The sequence below is a fragment of the Mus caroli genome, unplaced genomic scaffold (assembly GCF_978045245.1).
Source record: "Mus caroli unplaced genomic scaffold, Mus_caroli_1 scaffold_2, whole genome shotgun sequence".
Lineage (NCBI taxonomy): Eukaryota > Metazoa > Chordata > Mammalia > Rodentia > Muridae > Mus > Mus caroli.
This window is the reverse complement of record NW_028227257.1, coordinates 88,211,359-88,233,955: the sequence shown is the minus strand read 5'-3', so window position 1 is coordinate 88,233,955 and position 22,597 is coordinate 88,211,359. Positions and strand designations below refer to the sequence as shown.

Here is a 22,597-nt window from a genome sequence, read left to right as displayed (position 1 = left end):
TAACTTTTGTCCCCTCTCCTCCTTGAGCCTCCCTAAAGCAGGCACGCTTAGGAGCGTCATGTCTGCATATATCAGTACTATCCTCCAAGTGAACCTGAGCTGAGAACACCAGTCACTACCATAAAGGGAATTTTGTCTTGCTTTCAGCCCAAGTTTACGAAATTCACATAATGACGCTACCTGGACATTCATCTATGGCATTCATCGGTTTGAAATTCAGGATGTAAATTATTTCCTTAGGTTTAGACATGCCCAAGACGAGGATTCTATCTTTCCTCACCTAAGAAGAGCAGGAGTCCCAGCAGACGTGAGGAGGATGTGCGAGGCAGGAGCCATAGTGAGCGATGCCCTGGGCCAGACACATGGTCTGATCTTTCCATTTTCTAGAGAGCATGACTGTAAGGGGATGCTGACATCATTGCTAATACCCCAGCAAGTGTGGCTGGGACGGACAGTAGAGTGGGGAAAGCTGGTGCTTGAGGAAGCTACTGCTGCTTGGCAACTTAAAAGTCCAGATTCCAGATGCTCTGAAGAACTGCCTAGTTGTTAAATACTGGTAACTCTTTAAACACAGCATAAGCAAACAGGTACCATCGTTAGGGCAGCTTCAGTACTAAATAATGCTTTATTTTCTTTAAGAGAAAGGCCAAACGTTTAGAATCATTGCTCTTCATTTCTTAATATTTTTTCACTGGGACTGGAGAGATGGCTCAGCAGTTAAGAGCACTGAGTTCAAATACCAGAAACCACATGGTGGCTCACATCCATCCGTAATGAGATCTGACACACCCTCTTCTGGTGAATCTGAAGACAGCTACAGTGTACTTAGATAAATTAATAATTTATAAATTAGTATTTTTTAAAAATTTAAAAAATATTTTTAATTGCAGTGAAATTCATTTCACAAATAATTAGCCATTCAAACATAAACAGTTTAGTGTCATTTAGTACATTTACAGTGTTGTGCAATTGCCGTCTGTCTAGTTGCAAAATATTTTCATTTTCCTAAAATAAAACCCAGTATCTATTGAGCACCTACTTTCCATCTATCCCATTATCTGTCCCTGGCAGTTACCAGTCTGCTGTGTCCGTGGCATTGATGACTCTGCCGTTTCATAAAAATGGAACAATTTAATGAGTAGCTTTTTATGTATGACTTCTTTGAGCTAGCATGTTTTCAAGATTCACTTACTTTGAACACTGCTGGTACTTCTTTTTTACTGGTTTATAGTCACACGTATATTCATGTTTATGTATATCACAAGTTGTCTATCCATTTATCTGTTGATGGACATTTGAGACGTGTCCACTGTGCAGCCACTGAGACCAGGATGTGCCACTGGGAACATTTGTGCACGGCACCTGTATGAGCCTTGTTTACAGTTCCTTTGGATGTGTGGCTGAGAGTGGTTGCTTTGTCATGTGGCATCACATTTCCTGAAAGTCACACTCAGCAATTTTCATTTCCAACAACAATACACGTACATTCCATTTGCTTAACATTTATGCTAGTCTAAGAATATTTTCTTTATAGCTATCATAGTGGGTATAAAGGATGCAAATATGGTGATTTTTTGCATTTCCATAATTATTAATGATATTTGTTTTCTTTTTATGTTTATTTGTATTTGCATATATTTTAAAATATCTATTCAAACCTTTCTCTATTTTTTTGTTTCAAAAAACAATTTAGGTTTATTTATTTTGTGTGTGAGTGTTTTGCTCACTTGTGTGTCTCTACATTGTGTATCCATGGAGATGAGAAGACGGCATTAGATCTGTTGGGACTGGAGTTACGGGCAGTGGTGAGCTGCTATGCTGGTGCTGGGAACTGAGCCTGGGTCCTTTGTCTGCAAGAGCAGCAAGTGCTCTTAACCATCGAGCCCTCTCTCTCGCCCCTCTGTGTCCACTTTTAAGTAGAATTATTACACTCTCTCTTGATGAAGTATAGGAGTTCTTACTTAGCCTGGATACTGGGCCCTTAGCAGACATTATTCTTAAATATTTTTTCTTGTTCTGTAAGTTCCCTTTCACTTTGCTATTGCTGTCCTTCATTGAAGTGTTGTACCCTGTTATGTTGCTGAGTCTACTAGCTTTCAGTAGGGGTGTGTGTGTGTGTGTGTAAGGTTTTTAATTTTAAAATTATGTGTGTATATGCATGTGCACATGTGTACACATACCTACAGAGGCCTGAAGAGAGTTTTGGGTCCCCTGGCTCTGAAGTTAACATGCTTGTGAGCTCCCGAATGTGGGTGTTGTGAATTGAACCCAGGTCCTCTGGGAGAGCAGGTGCTCCTGCCTACTCATGAGCTCTTACATCAGTTCCTGAGCTCCTATTTTTGAAAGACAGTGGCAAGAGTTGGTACTAATTTTTCAATATTGGATGAAGCTCAGATGAACCATCTATGTAGCCCTTTTGTTCGGGGAGACTTTGATTCCTGTCTCACTCTGGTGTTTCTATGTCTGTTTAGACTTTGCGTGTCATGTCGGGTCAGTTTGGGTCGTTTACTTGTAGAGACCTGTCCATTTCTTTTGTGTTACATAATTGTCATGCAATTATCTGATTATTTTCTTAATAATGCTCTCTCCTGACTGTAAGAGAAATAATGTCATCCCCCTCCCCGCTTTTTCATTATTTTATCTTATTCCTTGGCTCTAGCAGTTTATAACTTTTATTGAGTGTTTTTCCCAAAGGACCAATTTGAGGTTTTTGTTCATTTGTTAATTTTGAGGCAGGGTCTCACTATATAGCCCAGACTTGGCTTGAATTCAGACATCCCCTGCTCTGCCTATTCCCTTGCTAGGTTTGAAGCCATGGAGGGATATCTATGTTATGTCCCTAAGAACCATGATTAGCTCATTCTGTGGGCCCTTTTCCTGTGTCCTTCATCCCTCTGGCTCCTACAGACCATCTCCCCCTCTTCTACAGGATTCTCTGAACTCCACCTAATGTTTGGCTGTGGGTCTCTGCATGTGTTTCCAACAGTTGCTAAATGAAATCTCTCTGATGACAATTATTCTAGGCTCCAGTTTACAAGTATAGCAGAACATAACATTAGGAATGATTGACTTCATTGGTTTAGTTGTTGTTGTTGGGTTTTTAGGGGTTTGTTTATTTGTTTGTTTGTGTGCCAGTCATGTTTGGTTCTATCCTAGGCATGGGTTCCCTCTCCTGGTATGGGCCTCAAGTGGGACCAGTTACTGATTGGCCACTCCCAAGCAGGACAAATTATTAGGTCAGAGGTTTTGTGGCTGGGTTGGTGTCCCAATTCATCTGTTGGAACCCTTGCCTGGTTACAGAAGATGGCCAATTCAGGCTCCATATTCCCGTTAGTATGCGTCTTCGTAAAGACCTAGTAAGGTCACCCTTGTGGACTCCTGGGAGTTTCCACTGCACTAGGTTTCTCCTCAGCCCCCAAAATACCCCCAATTGCAGATGTCTCTCCTAGTACTCTCCCTACTCATACCCCACTTGATTCCACCTGTTTCTATCCCCAATTGCTCCCAGTCCATCTTCAAAATCTGTTTTATTTTCCTTTCCCAGGGAGATCCGTGTGTCCCCCGTTGAGTCCTCCTTGTTACTTAGCCTCTCTGGCACTGTGAGTTGGACATGATTGCACTTTACTTTACAGTCACTACCCACTTGTAGGAGAGTGTACACAATGTCTGTCTTTCTGGATGATTGTTTGTCTAGTTCCATCCATTTGCCTTCAAATGTTAGGATGTTCTTTTCTTTAATAGCTGGGTAACATTCCATTATGTAAATGTATCGCATTTTCTTTACCATTCTTCTACTGACGGACATCTAGGTTGTTTCCACTTTCTGGCTATTACAAATAAAGCTGTGCTGGGCAGTGGTGGCACACGCCTCTAATCCCAGCACTTGGGAGGCAGAGGCAGGCGGATTTCTGAGTTTGAGGCCAGCCTGGTCTACAGAGTGAATTCCAGGACAGCCAGGGCTACACAGAGAAACCCTGTCTCGAAAACCAACTAACCAACCAACCAAACAAACAAAAACAAATAAGGATGCTATGAACATAGTTGAGCAAGTGTCCTTTGGATGAACCGTCTTTTGGGATATGCCCAGGAGTAGTATAGCTGGGTCTTGAGGTAGATCCATTCCCAATTTTCTGAGAAACTGCCATATTGATTTCCAAAGTAGTTGTACAAGTTTTCATTATGGAGGAGTTTCCCCTTTGCTCTACATCCTTGCCAGCATGTGCTGTCACTTTAAGTGTTTCTTGTCCATTTGAGGTTCTTCTGTTGGAAATTCTCTGTTTAGATCTGTACCTCATTTTTAAGTGGGATTATTTGGTTTGCTGATGTCTAGTTTCTTTTTTTTTTTAATTTTTATTTTATGTGCATTGGTGTTTTGCGTGAATGTATGTCGAGGGTGGGGGTGTTGGGTCCCCTGGAACTGGAGGAACAAACAGTTGTGAGCTGCCATGTGGAACCTGGGACTTCTGAAAGAATAGCCAGTGTGCTCAACCACTGAGCCATCTCTCTAGCCCCTGAAATCTAGTTTCTTGATTTCTTTGTATATTTTGGATATTAGCCCTCTGTCAGGTGTGGAGTTGGTGAAAATCTTTTTTCATTAAAAGACAGAGAGAGAGAGAGAATATTCAAATTAATGAAATCAGAAACAAAAAGAATATAACAACAGACAATGGAGGAAAACCAAGCAACCATTAGGTCATACTTCAAAAACCTGTACCCCACAAAATTGAAAAAGCTAAAAGAAGTGAACAATTTTTTTGATAGATATCACTTCCCAGAGTTAAATCAAAATCAGATAAACAATTTAAATACACCTAAACCCCTAAGGAAATAGGAACAGTCATTAAAAGTCTCTGTGATGATTTGTATATGCTGGGCCCAGGAAGTGGCACTTTTAGAAGGTATGGCCCTGTTGGAGTAGGTGTGTCACTGTGAGTGTGGGCTTTAATACCCTAATCCTAGCTCTCTGGAGGCCAGTCTTCTGCTAGCAGCCTTCAGATGAAGATGTAGAACTCTCAGCTCCTTCTGCACCATGCCTGCCTGGATGCTTGACGATAATGGATTAGACCTCTGAACCTGTAAGCCAGCCCCAATTAAATGTTGTCCTTATAAGAGTTGCCTTGGTCTTAGTGTCTGTTCACAGCAGTAAAACTCTAACTGAGACATGTACCAAACAAAGAAAGGTTAGAGCCAGAAGGTTTTAGCACAGAATTCTACCAGAGTTTCAAAGAAGAGCTAATACCAATACGCCTCAAATTATTCCATGAACTAGAAACAGAAGGAACATTGCCAAAGTTATTTTATGAAGCCACAGTCATCTTGGTACTCAAACCACACAAAGATTCCACAAAGAAAGAGAATTACAGACCAAATTCCCCTCATGAACACTGATGCAAAAGTACTCAATAAAATACTTGAAATCTGAATCCAGAACCCTTCACAGACATCATCCTCCATGACCAAGTAGGCTTCATCCCAGAGAGGCAGAGAGGAACTGACAATGAAGATCTGTCAGTGTAATCCACCACATAAACAAACGGAGAGAGAAACACACATGATCATCTCATTAGATACTGAAAAGGCCTTTAACAAAAATCCAGCACCCCTTCATGATAAAAGTCTTAAAGAGATTACAGATACAAGGGACATACCTAAACATAATAAAGACAATTTACAGCAAGCCTATAGCCAACATCAAATTAAATAGAGAGAAACTCAAAGCAATTCCACTAAAATCAGGAATAAAACAAGGTTATCCGCTCTCATATTTATTCAATACAGTACTTGAAGTTCTAGCTAGAGCAATAAGACAACTGAAGAACAAATAATTACAAATTGAAAAGGAAGAAGTCAAAGCATTGCTGTTCTTAGATGTTTATGACATGCATACATGATCTCGAAAATTCTACCAGGAAACTCCTACAGCTGATGAACACCTTCAGTGAATTGGCTGGATACAAGATTAACTCATAAATGTCAGCAGCTCTCCTATATACAAACAACAAATGAGCTGAGAAAGAAATCAGGGAAATAACACCCTTCACAATAGCCACGAATAATATAAAATATATTGGGACGACTAAGCAAGTGAAAGACTTGTATGCCAATGACTTCAAGTCCTAGAGGGAAGAAATTGAAGACAATATAAGAAGACAGAAAGATCTCCCATACTCATGGATCAGTACAGCTTCAATGCAGTTCCCATCAAGATTCCAATACAATTCTTACAGACATTAAAAGAACAATACTCGACTTCATATAGGGAAAAAAAAAAAAACAGAATAGCTAAAACAATCCTGTATAATAAAAACTTCTAGGGAGATATCACTATGCCTGATTTCAACTGTTCTACATAGCAGTAGTAGTAAAAACCACATGCTCTTGGCATAAAAACAGACAGATTTATCAATGGAATATAATCACAGACCCAGAAGTAAACTCACACATCTATGGACACTTAATTTTAATAAAGAAGCCAGAGATATATAGTGGAAAAAGAAAGCATTTTCAACAAATGGTGCTAATCTAACTGGAAGTCTATCACCCTGCACAAAACTCAAGTCAAGTGGATCAGCATTAAGCCAGACACTCTAAACCTGATGATACAGTAAGTGGGGCAGAAGAGCCTTGAATACCTTGGACAGGAGACAACTTCCTGGTGAGAACACTGATGGGTCAGGCACTAAGATAAGTGGAACCTCATGAAACTGAAAAGCTTCTGAAAGGCAAAGGATGCTCTCTTTTCTGTAAGGCAGATGTACCAGCAGTGGATACCCTTAACTTTAGTTCATTGGCCCTTAGTTTATCCTTCATTCTTTAAGAACAGTTTGAACACAATATAGGATTGTTAGTTGATGGCCTCGTCGTCCTGCATTTTTGTTTGTTTGCTTTATTCATCCTTTTAAGAATGTTGCCCCTCTGCCTTCCGTCTGCAGCTTAGTTGGATAGTTTGGGTTCCTGGCCTCTCACATGTTTGTAATTAAAGTAGTTGGCTGGAGCTACAGTTATCATGAGGCTTAACTGCCGTTGGCCAGTTTGCTTCTAAGCTCAGTCAGATAATTCCTGGCCTCACTTTTTGCTGGGTCTGGGCAGGAGAGTAGTTTCATTTGCTTGGGTATTTCCATAGTGCTGGGCACGTGACAGATGGCTTTCCCAGAGCAAGAGGTCCTTGAGAAAAAGGAAACCACCCCGCCTCTCTGAGTGTTTTGACTGTCTTATTTTTGTTTGGATGGGGGCTATTTGATGTGGGTGTCCTCAGTATGCTCTGTCATTTGGGGAGGTTGCCCTGCCCAGGAGCATTGCCTCCAAGTATTTGCTTACCCATGGAATATAAGAGAGAGGCTCTAGGGAACTGTTGTTTCACGTAGGAATGGAATACAAACCCTGTGGTTGACTTTCTTTCTCTTGTGTTCTTCCACATACAAAGTCACAAAGGTAAGCTACTTCTCAGTCCCTCAGAACTTAGTGATATCTCTATGGCTGCTTTCCATCGAGGGTCTGCTTTATGGAGGAAATAGGCTCTTCTAAGGTAAACCAAAAATTATGTGGTAAGCCGGGCGTGGTGGTGCACACCTTTAATCCCAGCACTTGGGAGGCAGAGGCAGGCAGATTTCTGAATTTGAAGCCAGCCTGGTCTACAAAGTGAGTTCCAGGATAGTCAGGGCTATACAGAGAAACCCTGTCTTGAAAAAACAAAAACAAAAAAAATCAATCAACCAACCAAACAAACAAACAAACAAAAACTATGTGGTTAAGGAAGGAGAAGAAGGGGTTAATCGAGAGATTGAAATTGGATTGATTCTCCTGGAGGTCAGTGCTTTATTGAGTGCAGGCAGGAGGTGGACGCTGGGCTTGAGGTAGTAATAAGGAGTGTATGAACAGCCCCTCCTCAGGTCGCTTATAGTACACATGGATTCTTATAGCAGGACTCTGCCGGAGAGCAGTGGTTGATGAGCAGGTCTTACATTTGCTCGTGTAACAGTGTGCAAAGCCAGAGGCACAGTGTGGGAAAAAGCCAAGGAAAAAGGTGAAAGATCTTTCAGATCTAGTACATTGTTTCACAGTGTAACAGTCTTGAGCACCTTCCACGTCTTTTCTATAGGGATGAAGCCGTCCACTCAGCTTCTGCCCCCAATAATCAGAAACTTTTATCCTGATTTATTTAATGGCTTGTGGTTACCTTACAAAAAGACCATTGCACCTATAATTTTTACTAGTTTTTATAAAGTAAATTAAGTTTGTATTTATGGTTCTATGTCTACTGTTCTAAAACTATTTTATTTCTACTATTTTACTTTATTCATAAAAGAACTAGCCATTAATCAAAAGAGAACAGTGGTGCAAAGCCACCCATGTCCAGCTATTAATGTGGCTAGTGCGTCTGTGTGTGCCCGGTGCTTCTAGAAGGCCCCGGGATGAGGAAAGCTTGAGCCTCTCGCAAGGCAGGTTTTAAATGCCCTGAGTAAAGGCAGTTCTAGGCAGTCGTTGGGGTTGTTCTGAGAAAAAGCTCAGGATATAAGAAGTGTGTTGTGCTATGCAGATGTAAGAACTTGTGGACAGAGCCTGACCCATATAGAATGGTGTGGGTGTTTCTGGAAACCACCACATCCTGCAGTCAAGGGAAACCACCTCTAATTTGGTTTTTCTTTGCCCTTAAAAAAGTGCTTTTAACTTCTGAGCCCTGTTTTGCCTTCTGTTAAAACTTGTTATGTACTGGGCAATGGGTGTGCCATGGTGGAGACCAGGAGACAAGAGAGGAAGCTAGTTGTCAGTTTCCACTGTGTGGGTATTGGGCATCAAACTTGAGGTATCAGGCTTGACATCAGGGGTTTACGTGGTGCCGCATCCTTCCATATACAGGAACACTTTTATCTGATTGCATGTATAGAGTCATATTTAATCCAGTCATTAAGCCCAGGGTCTCTAGCTGGACTTTTATATTTTACTTCGTCCTCTACAAAATACATCATATGAACTTCTCTGTTAATGTTTCAAATTTGAGTATATTATTTTCTTCTTGGTCATAGTCAAACTTTTTAATTCTTTTAATATGAAATTCTGAATTTCACTTAATTGTTCTCTCCTAGACAGTTAAATCCCACCCAGAAGCAGAGGAGAAACAAGCAGAGAGCCGTACCGTTACCCCACCTGCTGCACCAAAACCAAAACGAGAAGAGAACCCTCAGGTAGTACCATCTCTGCCAGGCCTTTTCAGGTCTGAGGTGTGGGGCATAGCTGCTTCCTCTGTGTTCTTTCACACAGTAGTGATTACCAAGTCAGATGGACCAGGGCAGATTTTTTAGTGACCAGTCCTGAGGGCCTGAGCATGGGTACAGAAGGGAAGAGCTCTAATGATGTTTTATAGACATCCTGAAGGAGAAGTTAATGATCTTTCTTGGGTGTCCTGTGATGCTCCTGAGGAAGGCCATGCTGTGCTTATCTCAGACGACATGTATCAGACAGCCAGTGCCCTCAGCTGATGTCAGTTTACATTGTAGACTCTCACTGTGTGTTCAGCTTTGTCAGGACTGCATTATCACAGCTCTAAATCCCAAAGGAATCAGTGGCTCACAGTGATCCACTGAGCACGAGAGTGGGCTGAAGACGGTGACGTCTGCACTATGACACAAGCAGTAAACAAGCCCAGCTCCAGCAGCAGGCTGTGTGTCCATGGACAAGGGGCCATTTTACCTTGCCACTCTTGCACAGGCATCTGTAAAGGAAACGCAAGTGGTAGTCTGGTTGTGTTGGTAAATAGCTGGTGATGGAGCTCCGAGACCGATTACATCCCCTCTGTCCTCAGAACAGGCTCCATAGTGAAACCATGCCAGACCGCCATCAAAGCCTCATGCCTTTCTTCTTTCTTTATGTAAAAAAAGGAAAGCTCTATTGAACCAGCCCAGTTTTTGTGAAGCAAGTACCAAATGTACTTCTTTCTGATGTGAAGTCAATTTTATTTTTTAAAGGCCCAGAACTTGAACCAAAAGGAAGCACTAGTTATTGCTGAAAAACTTTTTAAAAAATCATTCACAAAAAGTAATGGCAAAAACTGAGAAGAAACAGAGCTAGCTGTCAGGAAAAAGAAAGCTTTTGTGAGACAGGGTCTTGCTGGGTAGCTGCAGCTGAGTTGGCATAGGCTGTGTAGCCTAGGTTGGCCTTGTACTTGCAGAATCCACTTGCCTCTGCCTACCTGGTGCTAGGATTACAGGCATTCACCACCAGGCACAAACAACACAATTTCTTTGTAAAAAGAAAGGATATCTCATGTCAGTAACAGGTGCCGTGTGTGTGTGTGTGTGTGTGTGTGTGTGTGTCCAGATGTGGTGGCTCACACTTATAACTGACACTTGGGAGAATGAGGCCAGAGAATTTGAGGCCAGCCTAGGAGATATAATGAAACCCTGTCTAAAACTGAAAAAGAAAGGAAATTTATGACAGTGGGGGTTCTTTTCTCATTTAAGAAATTCTTAAATTCTCATTTAAGAAAAGGTGTGGCATACATCTTTAGTACCACTACTCAGGTGAGTTCTAGGACAGCCAGGGCTACAGAGAAGCCGGGTCTTGAAAAAGAACAAAGGGCTGGGTGTGGTGGCACACGCCTTTAATCCTAGCAGAGGCAGAGGCAATCGGATTTCTGAGTTCGAGGCCAGCCTGGTCTACAGAGTGAGTTCCAGGACAACCAGGGCTACACAGAGAAACCCTGTCTAGAAAAACCAAAAAGAAAAAAAAAAAAGAAAAAGAACAAAGGAAAAGAAACTTTTTGTGAGCTTAGTCTAGACTGCAGAGGTGACCTGGATTGATGTGTCAAGAGAAAGAGTACTGTTATCTGGAATGAGTAGGTTTTGTTATGGTGAATATTGCGGCCAGCCTCTGCCTTGGTTATACTTTAAAGGAATGGTGGAAGTAGGGAATGTGGCTATCTGCCTGGCCACTGAATGTATCATTTCAGCATGCCGTGCTGAGACATGGGCGCCAGGCTAAGATTCATCACCCTGCCCAGTTCTTGCTCTTGTCAGAGAGAGTTGCACATTTCAGGCCTTGTCGGTTTGCTAGGGAGGAGTCAAACTCGGTGTTCTCTATATGCTAGTCCACATATTTGAAATAAGAAAAAAATAAAAACACTGTTTCAGAACTCTGAAGATAGCAGTGAAGACCCAGAGCTCTGTGTGGCCTGTCGGAAAATGACACAAAGTGTCACACTTTTTTCTTTTTCTTTTTCTTTTTCCTTTTTCTTTCCTTTTCCTTCCTTCCTTCCTTCCTTCCTTCCTTCCTTCCTTCCTTCCTTCCTCTCTCTCTCTCTTTCTCTCTCTCTCTCTCTGTCTCTCTCTCTCCCTCGTTCTCACTCTTCCTTCCTTCCTTCCTTCCTTCCTTCCTTCCTTCCTTCCTTCCTTCCTTTCTTTCTTTCTACTGCTAAGAATAAAAGGTCAAGATTGTTATTTAGAGGGTTATTATTTAATGTATGGATATTTTGCCCGCATGTCTACAGAATGCCATGGAAGTCAGAGGAAGACTTGTACTTACAGATGGTTGAGCCACCATGGCTACTGGGATTTAAACTCAGATCCCAGTGCTCTTAGCCACTGAGCCATCTTCCCAGCCCCAGAAGGTCAATATTTTGAAGAAGCTAGCAATGTCTGGCTTTCTCTTTCTAACACTCTGGAGACCAGGGTGGGAGGAGGCCTAGGTGTCCCGGATGTGTGTGTGCATGCATTTGTGTACTCTCATGTGTTTAAAGACCAAACTGTACTGTTAGTAACTCTGTGGGAATTGGTTGCCTAATAGTTGATGGTTTTTTATTTACAGAGGACAGTTCCTCCTCTGTCCTTGGGGTGTCTAGAAGCCATGCACAGTACTTCAGTAGACAATGATGGCAGTTTTCAGATCACAGCTGACAAAGTGAAGAACAGCAGTCAATTCATTACTCTCTGCAGTTTAAAGGACCTTACATTCGGTCTTAGGGGTACAGATGGGGTCCTCTAGAGAGAAGCTGCCCCATAATATTTAGGTTTCATGTTTAACCACAATTCCTAATATTAAGCAGAACCACCTAGCACTGTCCCTGAGACCATCAGCCAGTGTTCCTGCTGTCTGGCTGTGGAAGTGATTGTGAGATGCCAGCCTCGTGGTGAATGGTGGCGAGCTTAGTACTGAAGCCTGCTGCTCTTGAGGGGCTCTAGCTCCTCTGCATGCTTTCCACTATAGATACCTTTAAGAAGATTCTTCTGCGCAAAAATCCAAACAAGAGTCACTCTAGAACAGAAAACCTCTGTGGTGGCTCTCTGTGTGACTCCAGCCTGTCAGAGCCACTTTCCTACTTTCTGACTAGGAAACCTAAGATTGGCTTTGTAAGATCCCAGACTAAAATATATTCTTTTCTTCTCTGGCACAGAAACTTGCCTTCATGGTGTCTCTAGGGTTGGTAACACATGACCATCTAGAAGGTAAGAAAAGATTTTCTTAGCATGGTCTTCTTTCTAGCTTTGTTCCTAAAAGTGATGTTTGTTGAATTTCTAGACTAGAAAATTGGAGCACAATAAAGCATGATTCAACCAGTGTGAGCCGGATTTCCTATAGAAAAAGAATTGTAGGCCCTTCCCTTCCTGGTATCATTCATACTCCTGTCCTGGGAACCTTCCCAGATTCTGAATGGAGGTAGCTCTGGTCTTTGTCTCACAACAGTAGCAAGTGTTCCTTTGACAAGTCCTTGTCTGTATCCTCCAACATCTGGACATCAGGATCCCAAGGACAGTTAGAAAGCTCAATGCCCTTATTATTTAATTCAGGAGTGGTTGGTAGCCTGTAGATACAGCTCATGCAGACCTGTACACATAGCAGTCTAGAAATAAATAAGAATGGCTATTTAAAGTGTGGTCCACGGCAACACTCTCATTCACAGAGCAGCATGCTGGAGGGGGTGCACGGCCTTCCTACTGAGAGGCATGAGTAGTGTGCTTGCTTCTGTTAAGGACATAGCGAAACAAAGCCTTTCCCCTATTCCTTATTGGTTGCAGGAAAGCTAGTATATTACATAGTGCATGTCTGTTCCTTAGCTTCTTCATTCTTATCTTCTAACCAAAGCCTTTTCTTTTCTCAAGAAATCCAAAGCAAGAGGCAGGAACGAAAGAGAAGAACAACAGCAAACCCGGTGTACAGTGGGGCCGTCTTTGAGCCAGAGGTACTCCAGCCAGCACTGGCCCTTCCTCATGCCCTGACTTCACTTATGGCTTGTTAGTCCCTCCCCCTGAAAGCCTGCTAAAAGCCCTTCTGTCTGTACTCAGCCTCTTGAGCTCTGTGAAATGATAGGCTTCTCTGCTCCCAGCTCCACTGTGTTTTGTCAATCACTGCTCACCTCGTAAGGTTTTGGAGTTTGAGTAGAAACAGTCCTGCCTTACAGTTTTAATTCATCCTGATTTGACTTTGCTGTTGTGAAGCAGAGGCAAGCCTGTTTGGAATATTCTCTCAGAGCCAAGTGCATACAGTCAAACTCCTTAGTGCTGAGACCTTGGGATAATTGTCCTGACTGGCTAGCATGTGATAGGCATGTTTGCAGTATTCGTGATAACCATGCTATTTCAATAGTCATCTTTCCTTCTTAAATCTCCAAAGCGTAAGAAGAGTGCAGTCACTTACCTTAACAGCACAATGCATCCTGGGACGCGGAAGAGAGGTGAGTGTCACCTAAAAACATCCTGCCTTGCTTTTGCCTTTGCTTTCTGTGTTGTGTTTCTTTTCTTTCTTCCTCTCTCTTTTCCATTGTCCTAGAACCTAGCTGCCCTATCCATTTAAAATAGTTTCTGTTGTTTTCTGAGAACATGGGGGAAAAGAGAGATTTCTTCGCCCTCTGAACACAGGGCTAAAGCTGACTTTTCGGGTCCTGGCTAAGCTGGCTCAGGAGAATGGAGTAATGGACTGTTTCTGCCCCCAAGCCTACCAGGCCATCCATGAATAGCTCAGTGAACAGAACATTGTGTGAAAGGAAGTGTTTGGCATCTTTAAGCAGCCTAGCACTGCTGTTGCCAAGGTGTTTCTCATACTGTTTCAGTCCTGTTGCAGTGAGGGTAGAATGGGGCTGCATTTCTGTGCTCTGCAGACTTTCCAAGAAGAGAACTTAGAATCTTTTATCAGTGAGCATCTCGAGCTAAGGAAGAAAAGCAAGCTGTTAAAACAGGCTCCCCCGTGCAGAGGCTCCAAACACACTGTTTGTTCTCTTCCTTCACACCTTCCTCTAGGCAGAACGAACAGCAGCAGCTCTTACCACACAGGTCTAAATAGGTCTTCATAGCTCAGGCTTAGACTCATAAACAAGGCACTGAAATCACTCTCTGATGTTAGTAATACATCCCAAGGTCCCTTTCTCCATGTGGCAATGTGTCCCTGAGTTACAGTTGCAGACTGGAAAGGTTGCAGAGTAGGTGACTAGCACGCTGCTCTCTGCTTGTACACAGCCGCTCAGAGCCATTGGAGACTTCTCGGGTTACTCTGCCCTTTGCCTTGGGCCGTGACAGGAGTGATTCTTTATCAGTGCTGTCCTGCACACGACCAGCCCATCCAGATGGGAAACCTTACGTTATTGCTCTGGACTGGCTCCTGGGTCATAGTCATAAGCTACTTCTTTGGTTTTGTGTTCAGCTGTTTTCTTAGTGACCACACAGTTCTCTGATAAGAGGGCTGAAGCCAGCGGCCACAATTAATTGGTCTGCTGGGAGATAGTATCTGCTTAGAGAACAACAGTTAAATCAGCCAGAAAGATCGAGGCTAAGTCCTGCATTCCTGTGCTTAGCATGTGCCTTGTATGGGTACGCAGAGGACTTGTTGTTGGCTATTTTTTCCCTTACAGCACTTGGTTCTTTGGAGAAAGACCGGGCAAGTCTCTGTAACTCAGCCTCTGTCTGACCAACACAGGCAGTGCTAGTGTGGTGTCCTACCATCATGGTACCTATGCTTGACCCTGACAGACTGATTGTTGGGAAAGCCTTCACCAGTGCTTGTAGGGAAATCTGGCCTCACTGGCATTTCCTGACGTTAGTGTGCTGGGCTTGTATATACTGACAGGTTATAACTCACGGGTTAGAAGCTATTACCCAACTCTCAGGAGACATGGACCTTGATTTAGGTCTGTGGTAAGAGTGGCTGCCCTAGATGTCCTGTGACCCCGGGCTCTGCTTTTTTAGACTGTTTGTAAATTGCCTTTGGGACGGGGGGACCACCCTGCCCTCTCCTTAAACATGACTGTTGGTGTTTTGAAGCAGAGGCAGCTCTCAGAGCACTGTAAGGGATCCCCAGGGCTTGGAAGCCTGTGAATTCCCTTGACTTCCCTGATACTCTTACACTCCAGCTGTTCCTAGAAACTCCCTTGCAGTGGCTCTGACAGCAGAGGGCCAGAGTAATTGGCTGGAATTCTGCCTTCTCACATTGTCTTCCTCCACCCTACCAGCAGGAAGGTCTGAACTGTTAGCAAAGAGACACAGAAAAGCAGAAATGCTGAGTAAGTCCATTCAGGGAGCAGAGGGCCATCAGCACTGATGGCTGCAGAAACCCCTCGGTGACTAATGCAGAACACACATGGATGATAAACACTGTTCCACCTTCAGCCATCTCCTGTTAGAAACCTCAGGTGTGATAATCCGGGCATGACCATGATCTACCCGAGATGGGTCTCCTTACAGATGCCAGCACCTTTAGCTATACTCCAAGACTCCCTTCTCCTCCTTTCTTTTAGGATTCATGTAGTCGTTTCTAATGACATTGACATCTTTGCTTCTTTTCTTTCCTCTGGCCTGTGTATTAACCTTCTGTCTGCTACCTCACTTCCCTTTCCATGCTAGCCAATGAGGAACACTGGCCAAAGGTATGTAAGATCATTTTCCCCTGTCTTTCCCTCCCCCTCCTCCCCTTTTGTTCCCTTCTCTTGGTATATAGGTCGTCCTCCAAAATACAATGCGGTGCTGGGGTTTGGAGCCCTTACCCCAACATCCCCCCCATCCAGTCATCCCGACTCCCCTGAAAATGAAAAGACAGAGGCCACATTCACTTTCCCTGCGCCTGTTCAGCCTGTGTCTTTGCCCAGCCCCACCTCCACAGACGTAAGTAACTCGGGGACATGCACTCTCTCCGAGAGCTCACATGGGAAAGCCATTGTCCTGTGCTGTGTCCTCACCAGACTGACCCTTCCTTGCTAGCCCTGGAATAGCAGGAGACAGTGCAGAATGCCTGCATACCTTGCCAGGCAGCTTCCTTATGGGGTCACAGCTGTTCTATGTCCTTGAGAGTCATGTTCACATAAATCAGGGGAGCCCAGGGTTCAGAGTCTGGATTTGATCAACTGTGAATGAGCTCTCAGAGGAGGGTGGGGACAGGGGCTGTAGTTGGGTGGTTTCTGTCATTGGTGTGCTGGAGGGGGAATGTGAGCAGGGCAGATGCTTCCAGCTTCCTCCTGCACAGTAGGCGCACCTCCAGAAGGGCACGAGGACCTGTCATGGTGGAACTGCTCAGAAACAGATTCCAGGGCTTTACATGCTCTGCTGAGCAAGCTCATGAGGCTAGGGACACAAGGAACAGCCAAGCACTACAAGCACTTGTGTTCTGTAGGAAGAGGGAGACAACAATGGAACAGATATGTAACCTGTCAGGCACAGATGAGCACAGGGAGGAGAAATGGAACAGAAGGCATAAGGAGCAGTGCCCAGAAGGCGAAGACATCCTCCATGAAGGGAGAGGGGACCTCTCAGCTGTGTGTGGCAAAGTGTGACCAGAGAGGGGATAGGCCTGCTCAGACAAGGCGTTTATCCTAAGTACCATGGGAGATTACCAGAGGACTTTAGTAAAGGGATGAAATAATATTCCAATTACACATTATTATTACACAGTATTACTGGTAGACAGGCTGCAGTGCAGCACACAGTATCACCGGTAGACAGGCTGCAGTGCAATGCAACACACAGTATCACCGGTAGACAGGCTGCAGTGTAATGCAGCACACAGTATCACCTGTAGACAGGCTGCAGTGCAATGCAACACACAGTATCACCGGTAGACAGGCTGCAGTGCAATGCAGCACACAGTATCACCTGTAGACAGGCTGCAGTGTAATGCAGCACACAGTATTACTGGTAGACAGGCTGCAGTGCAGCACACAGTATCACCTGTAGACAGGCTGCAGTGCAGTGCAGCACACTGTATCACCATTTGCTCTGACCACTTGTTGCTGCATTTTTGTGTGTGTGTATGTGTGTACTTGCACCCACCTGCACATGCAAACACATGCGTACACTTTTTTTTCTGTGTAAATTAAGAATCTTCACCTCAGTGAGGTGTGGAGGCACACACCTTTAATCCCAGAATTCAGGAGGCAGTGACAGGCAGGTCTCTAGTCCAACCTGGTCTACAGAGTGAGTTCTAGGATAGGGCTACACAGAGAAACCCTGTCTCAAAAAATAAAAAATGAAAATCCCAAAACAAACAAAAAAAGGAATCTTTACCTCTAAGAATAACAGTATTCTGTTGTATAGCTACCATGTGGTTATAATATTATGGGAATTTAACATTGGTTACATGTCAGCATGTAATACTAAGTTCATATTCCAATGTTCCCACTTAACCCAGTAATTGCATTTGTCTGAGGTCACTCTTGGCATTTATTATCCTGGTTGTGTCACCTTACTCTCCTTTATTCTGAAATGGTTTCTTAGGCATTCCTTTCTTAAATTACAGTTTGTTCATTTAGAGTGTATATGTCTGTGTGTACATCCTTGCCATGGCACAAGTGTAGAGATCAAAGGGCAGCTTTTGGGAGTCAGTTCTCTCCTCCCACTGTGTGGGTCTCAGGAACTGAACTCGGCTGTCAGGCTTAGTGACAAGTGTGTGCGAGCACAGAGATGTCACCAGGCCCTTTGTGTCTGTGTGTCTGTCCAGTGGTGGCGTCCTCTTCACTGCCTCAGTTATTCTGCTGAGTTTGCCCCACTGCACTGTGCCAGTCCCCTCCAGGGTAGACTGAAGCATAGGGTTTTGAATGAGCCTGGAGTCAGGGGTGACAGGCCCCTCTCAGTGAATCACAGCAGGAGGTATGTGCTGTCAGCCTCTTGCTAACTTTCATCTCTTGAGATCATTTCCATTGAATTTTTTTCACTTGAGAAAGTCTGTTTTCACTCTGGCTGGAGGTGGCTTTGAGTCTGCCAGACTGTTTCCCAGAGACTTGGCCTCCTTTGATGGTTCCTGATGCTTATAGAAGTGTTTGGATTCTGAAAGAAGCACTTTGTAGAAAGAGACCTTGGGAAGGATGGAATGAAGCAGGGAAGCCAATAGGGAGGTCCAAACAAGGGATGATGACAGCTGACTGGTCCTGATAGAGCAGTAGATGCAGGGATGGAGAACAGGGACCAGTTCTGTTTGTAGTTTGAAGAGTCTCTTAGATTAAATTGAGTAATGAAAAAAAAAAAAAAAAGGAATTCTCAAGGATAAATATAAAGTTCATAGCCTGAACAGCCAGAAGGCTGACAGAACATTTACGGAAGATGACAAGAGGGACAGGCTTGAAGCCACAAAGCAAGAGCTGCTTTGTCTGTGTCCTCATCCCTTAGGAACTGCAGGACTTCCTGTTAATGTCTTGGATAAAACGATCCTGGCACAACCCTCTCCATGAGAATGCCACTTGAACCCCTAAGTTAGAGTTCTGGAGGCAGCAAACAAAATATTATCTTTGAAGAAATGGGGTCACAGGAGAGTTCTGCTCCCAGCATTTCCTTCCTTGGACATATCTCCTGCTACAAATTCACCCTGGTTCTAAAGACTTGGCGTTCCATCCCTCCTTCCTAACCTTTGCCCTAGTAACCGATGCAGGTTTCAGACAGGAAGCTAACAAGCACCAGGAGTCCCGCCCTCCCTGTCGGAAACCATGTTTGCTAGTACTGAAGACTTTTCCAGCTCTTACCCCGGTCTAGTGTGGTCAAAGAAGTCAGCAGGTCCCTGACCCCTGTGCAGTGCTTTGCAGTGCTGGGGAGGGGCTTTGTTCTCGAGTTACTATTTATGCCATGTTACCCTTGTCCCTTGTCTACATTCTTTGGCTGAGTTGAGTTTAGTCTTTTTTTTTTTTACAAACTAGACCTACAAGGTCTGCTCCAGTCAAATCACAAACTAAAAGCTTTTGCCAAGTTTCATCTTAAAACGTGAACATTGTTCTTTTCATAAATCTAAAGTCAAAGTATGCTTTTCTTAAATCACTAAAAATGTTCAGCACTTCCCAAGTTAAAGCCAATCGGATACATTTTTTTTAAAAAGATAATTGACTTCCTACTTTTATAGTATCCCAACAGCAGCTGAGACTAAAGTCGGCGCACAGGTCTCTGAGTGTGTGCTGCTGGATAGCATAAGCCTGAACATTAATTAAACAGTAACAGTTGAGAGCCAAGCACTTCCTGGGGATCAATAACCATCTAGAAGGGCTTGATAGTACAGACCCAGCCAGACACTGTTCCTCAGACGCCCCTTGTAGCTGCCCTCATTTTTATGAGAAGGGAAGATTTGCTGACTGATGAGAAATCCTCAGCACAGTAAAGCCAGACTTGGTGGGATAGCATGTTCTCAGCAATGTCACAGCCAGGCACGTTTTGCTTTTTGTTTGCTTATGACCTGTCACCAGGGTTAGGCCTTTTGATCTCCATTCTTGAGGCAAAGACTACCTTGACGGACGAACCGTCTCTGTATTTTATACTCATTCTGACATTCTTGGAATTTTGTTTTTAAAGTGTTAGGGTAGAGCAATTCTCAGAATGTGGTCTCGAGTCACTGGCACTTTTCAGGGGTATACAAACCAAAATTGTTTCCATGGTAGCACTAATGCACCCGGCATCACTTGTCCACTCTTTCTCAAGACTGCAGACACAGCTTCCCATGTGAGAGCATGGCTACTTAGTGCTGGCATGTGTTCTTGGGTTGTGTTTTATTTTCAGTGTACTGTTGCTATAACTTTCTGTGATTCTGTAACTAACTCAGAGGTTGTCAGTGATTTTGAGTACACAGAAATCCCAACACTCACAAATGCTAGACACTGTTGTCATGGTATATGTAAATATGAAATTTGAAGGATGGAGCTGGGGGGGATACATGCACATGTTCACTTGCATAAACATACAAAGGGGAGTTTCCCACATGATTGCCTGGATCATGCGACATGATTGGAAAGATGCGTTCCCTCAGTGGTGTGGTAGAGGAGGACGGACTGGGCATCACTGTCTGGCTGCTTACTCTGTAGTCCTGTGGTAGGATTCCAACAGAAGCTCTAGACACCCTAAAGCAGTGTGCCAGCACTGACTTGCTGGGAGTCCTCCAGCTCGTCCTTCAGTTCCCCTTCCCTGGCACCTTAATCCATGTGTCAATCCTATTCAGAGAACAGGTCACACATCAACTTGATGGTGGAACACACCTCTATAAGAGCTCTTGATTTTATTTTCCCTGTGTCTCCCAAATTTTAAATATTTGTACTTTCTTGTCGTTTGCTGGTGCCTCATGTTCTGAGGCCCAACGGACTCCCCTGAGCACCTAGTGAACTGCCACAAAGGGTGCAGTAGAGTGGACTGGGGCTGCTTTCTCTGTCTAGTGAAATATTTTATGGGAAGAATGAAGCCTTCCAGGGGATGTGAGCAGCAAATGCCAAGTACCGGTTCTGCAGAGTGTTGCCAGCTGTGGCTGTGGCTCCTTCAGTTTCGTGTTAGAAGTGTGTATCAGATCTCTTTGCTCCTGACTTGGGCTTTCCCATTTGAACATTCACTTGAGGAATATTTCCCTAAGCAAGCAAGAAGTTCAGTAAATCATTATTTCTTGCCTGTATTTCCAAGTTCTTTTTAAACTCCTTCTAAAATGATAGATAATAAACTTTGCTCCTGTTAGTGTGAGGATCTGTGGTCAGTGGATCAGTGCCTGACTGGGTCTGGTGTTGGAAATGCCAACTGTTACCTAAGCAGTTGATTTTGGCCCAGACAACTGAGTTGCTGCAAACTCTAATTTATAAAGTTAAATTTTTGCTCTAAGTCTGAAAACATAAAGGAAGTCCTTATTCTAAATTGCCACCCTAGAAATTGAGCTTTGTGGAACAAGTGGACGTTGTGCCATTGAAATCTCCTGCTTTCCATAACACTAAAATTGGAGATCCATCTCTGAGCCATCGGCTCACGTTCAAAAACACTTATGTGCAGCCACGGTGCAAAAGGTAACATTAAATTTTGACCATCTTTATCATTTTCTTACCTTTCCTCTCTATCTCATAGGGTGATATCCATGAGGATTTTTGCAGTGTTTGCAGAAAAAGTGGCCAGTTGCTGATGTGTGACACGTGTTCCCGTGTGTATCATCTGGACTGCTTAGAACCGCCCCTGAAAACAATTCCCAAGGGCATGTGGATCTGTCCCAGATGTCAGGACCAGGTACTGGGGTGAATCACCTGGATGAGGGACCAAGGAAAAGAAAGAATGACATGGAAACTGCTGTCCTTCCCATCCTGGAATAGGTTTCCCTTCTCTCTTGGCTCTCCTCCTGGTTCGTGAACAGCACGCAGGCACACAGCACAGCCTTTGTCCCTCCCAGGCTTCCTGACGCATGACACTTCCTTCTTTGGGAAATGACTTGTGTTCCCTTTCCAAGTCCAGACCCTCAGCCCCATGTGGGGGCAAAGGCCTGTAATCCCAGCATTTAAAGGGCTGAGCCAAGAGCTTAACAAATTCAAGGCCAGTCTGAGCTACATAGTGAGATGTACACTCTCACTGTGAGAAAACAAAAGAGAAGATAAATTAAGGTCTTTAAAAGCTTGTTCTAGGCTGGGTCTGGTTGTGCATGCCTTTAGTCCCAGAAATTGGAAGGCTGAGACTGGTGGATCTGGGTTTAAGGCCAGCCTGGTCTACATAATGAGTTCCAGTCAAACAGGGCTACAAAGTGAGATAAAAAAAAAAAAAAACAAAAACAAAAATCAGAAAAACAACAACAACAAAACTAAGCTAAATAATGAAAACCTGATTTGAGATCATTTTTTAAACTTTTCCCTTTCTGTTGTTTGTAACACTGGGACCCAAACCAGAGCATTGTGCATGCTGCTTAAGCATTTAGGGCCTTGTGAATGCTACTTATGTGCTCTACCATTGAGCTGCATCTTAAGTCCATGGTGTGTTGAAACAAGATCTCTCTCTGTAGCCCAGGCTGGCATTGAACATGGGATCTCCTGCCTTGGCTTCCTGGCCTACAGGTACGACCACACCTGACTTAGTCCTCATCCGTCCACTCCAGTGTAGTAAGAGTGCCTTCTCCTGCTCCTCTCTCACACAGTCCCCTGACAGGCACCTACACGGGGGTGGGAGAGTAGGGGGGACTATTTAGAACTATGTTTAGCATCCTTTGGGTGTTTTGAGGGGACATAACTTAGCTAAATTTGAAACAGATGACTTGTCAGATCAAAGGCAGAATTGCCCAAGGTGACTGCCGTCATGCTGGTGTCCTTGTGCTTCTGGTGCTAGCAGTGGAGAGTAGTTGGGGTGTGTGTCTTTCGTTTGCTTGGTTGAATGGATGTTTTGGTTTTGTCTTAGCTTTGAGACATGGTTTCACTGTGTAGCCCTGGCTGACC

General features: G+C 43.8%; 1 protein-coding gene across 9 annotated transcripts in view; it reads left to right on the top strand.

Moving 5' to 3' along the window:
• Phf21a (PHD finger protein 21A) overlaps positions 1-22,597 on the top strand; it is a 142,222-nt gene that overhangs the window by 113,157 nt on the left and 6,468 nt on the right. For 5 of the 9 annotated variants that reach the window (XM_029474161.2, XM_029474160.2, XM_029474157.2 and 2 more), the window contains 6 exons: positions 9,084-9,182; positions 12,386-12,437; positions 13,092-13,171; positions 13,603-13,663; positions 15,916-16,079; positions 21,255-21,410. In XM_029474161.2, the coding sequence (XP_029330021.1) occupies positions 9,084-9,182; positions 12,386-12,437; positions 13,092-13,171; positions 13,603-13,663; positions 15,916-16,079; positions 21,255-21,410 (612 nt within the window). Of the gene's footprint in view, positions 1-9,083; positions 9,183-12,385; positions 12,438-13,091; positions 13,172-13,602; positions 13,664-15,821; positions 15,845-15,915; positions 16,080-21,254; positions 21,411-22,597 lie in introns of all 9 variants that reach the window. The other 4 variants (XM_021185664.3, XM_029474168.2, XM_029474169.2 and 1 more) reach the window with 1 other exon arrangement.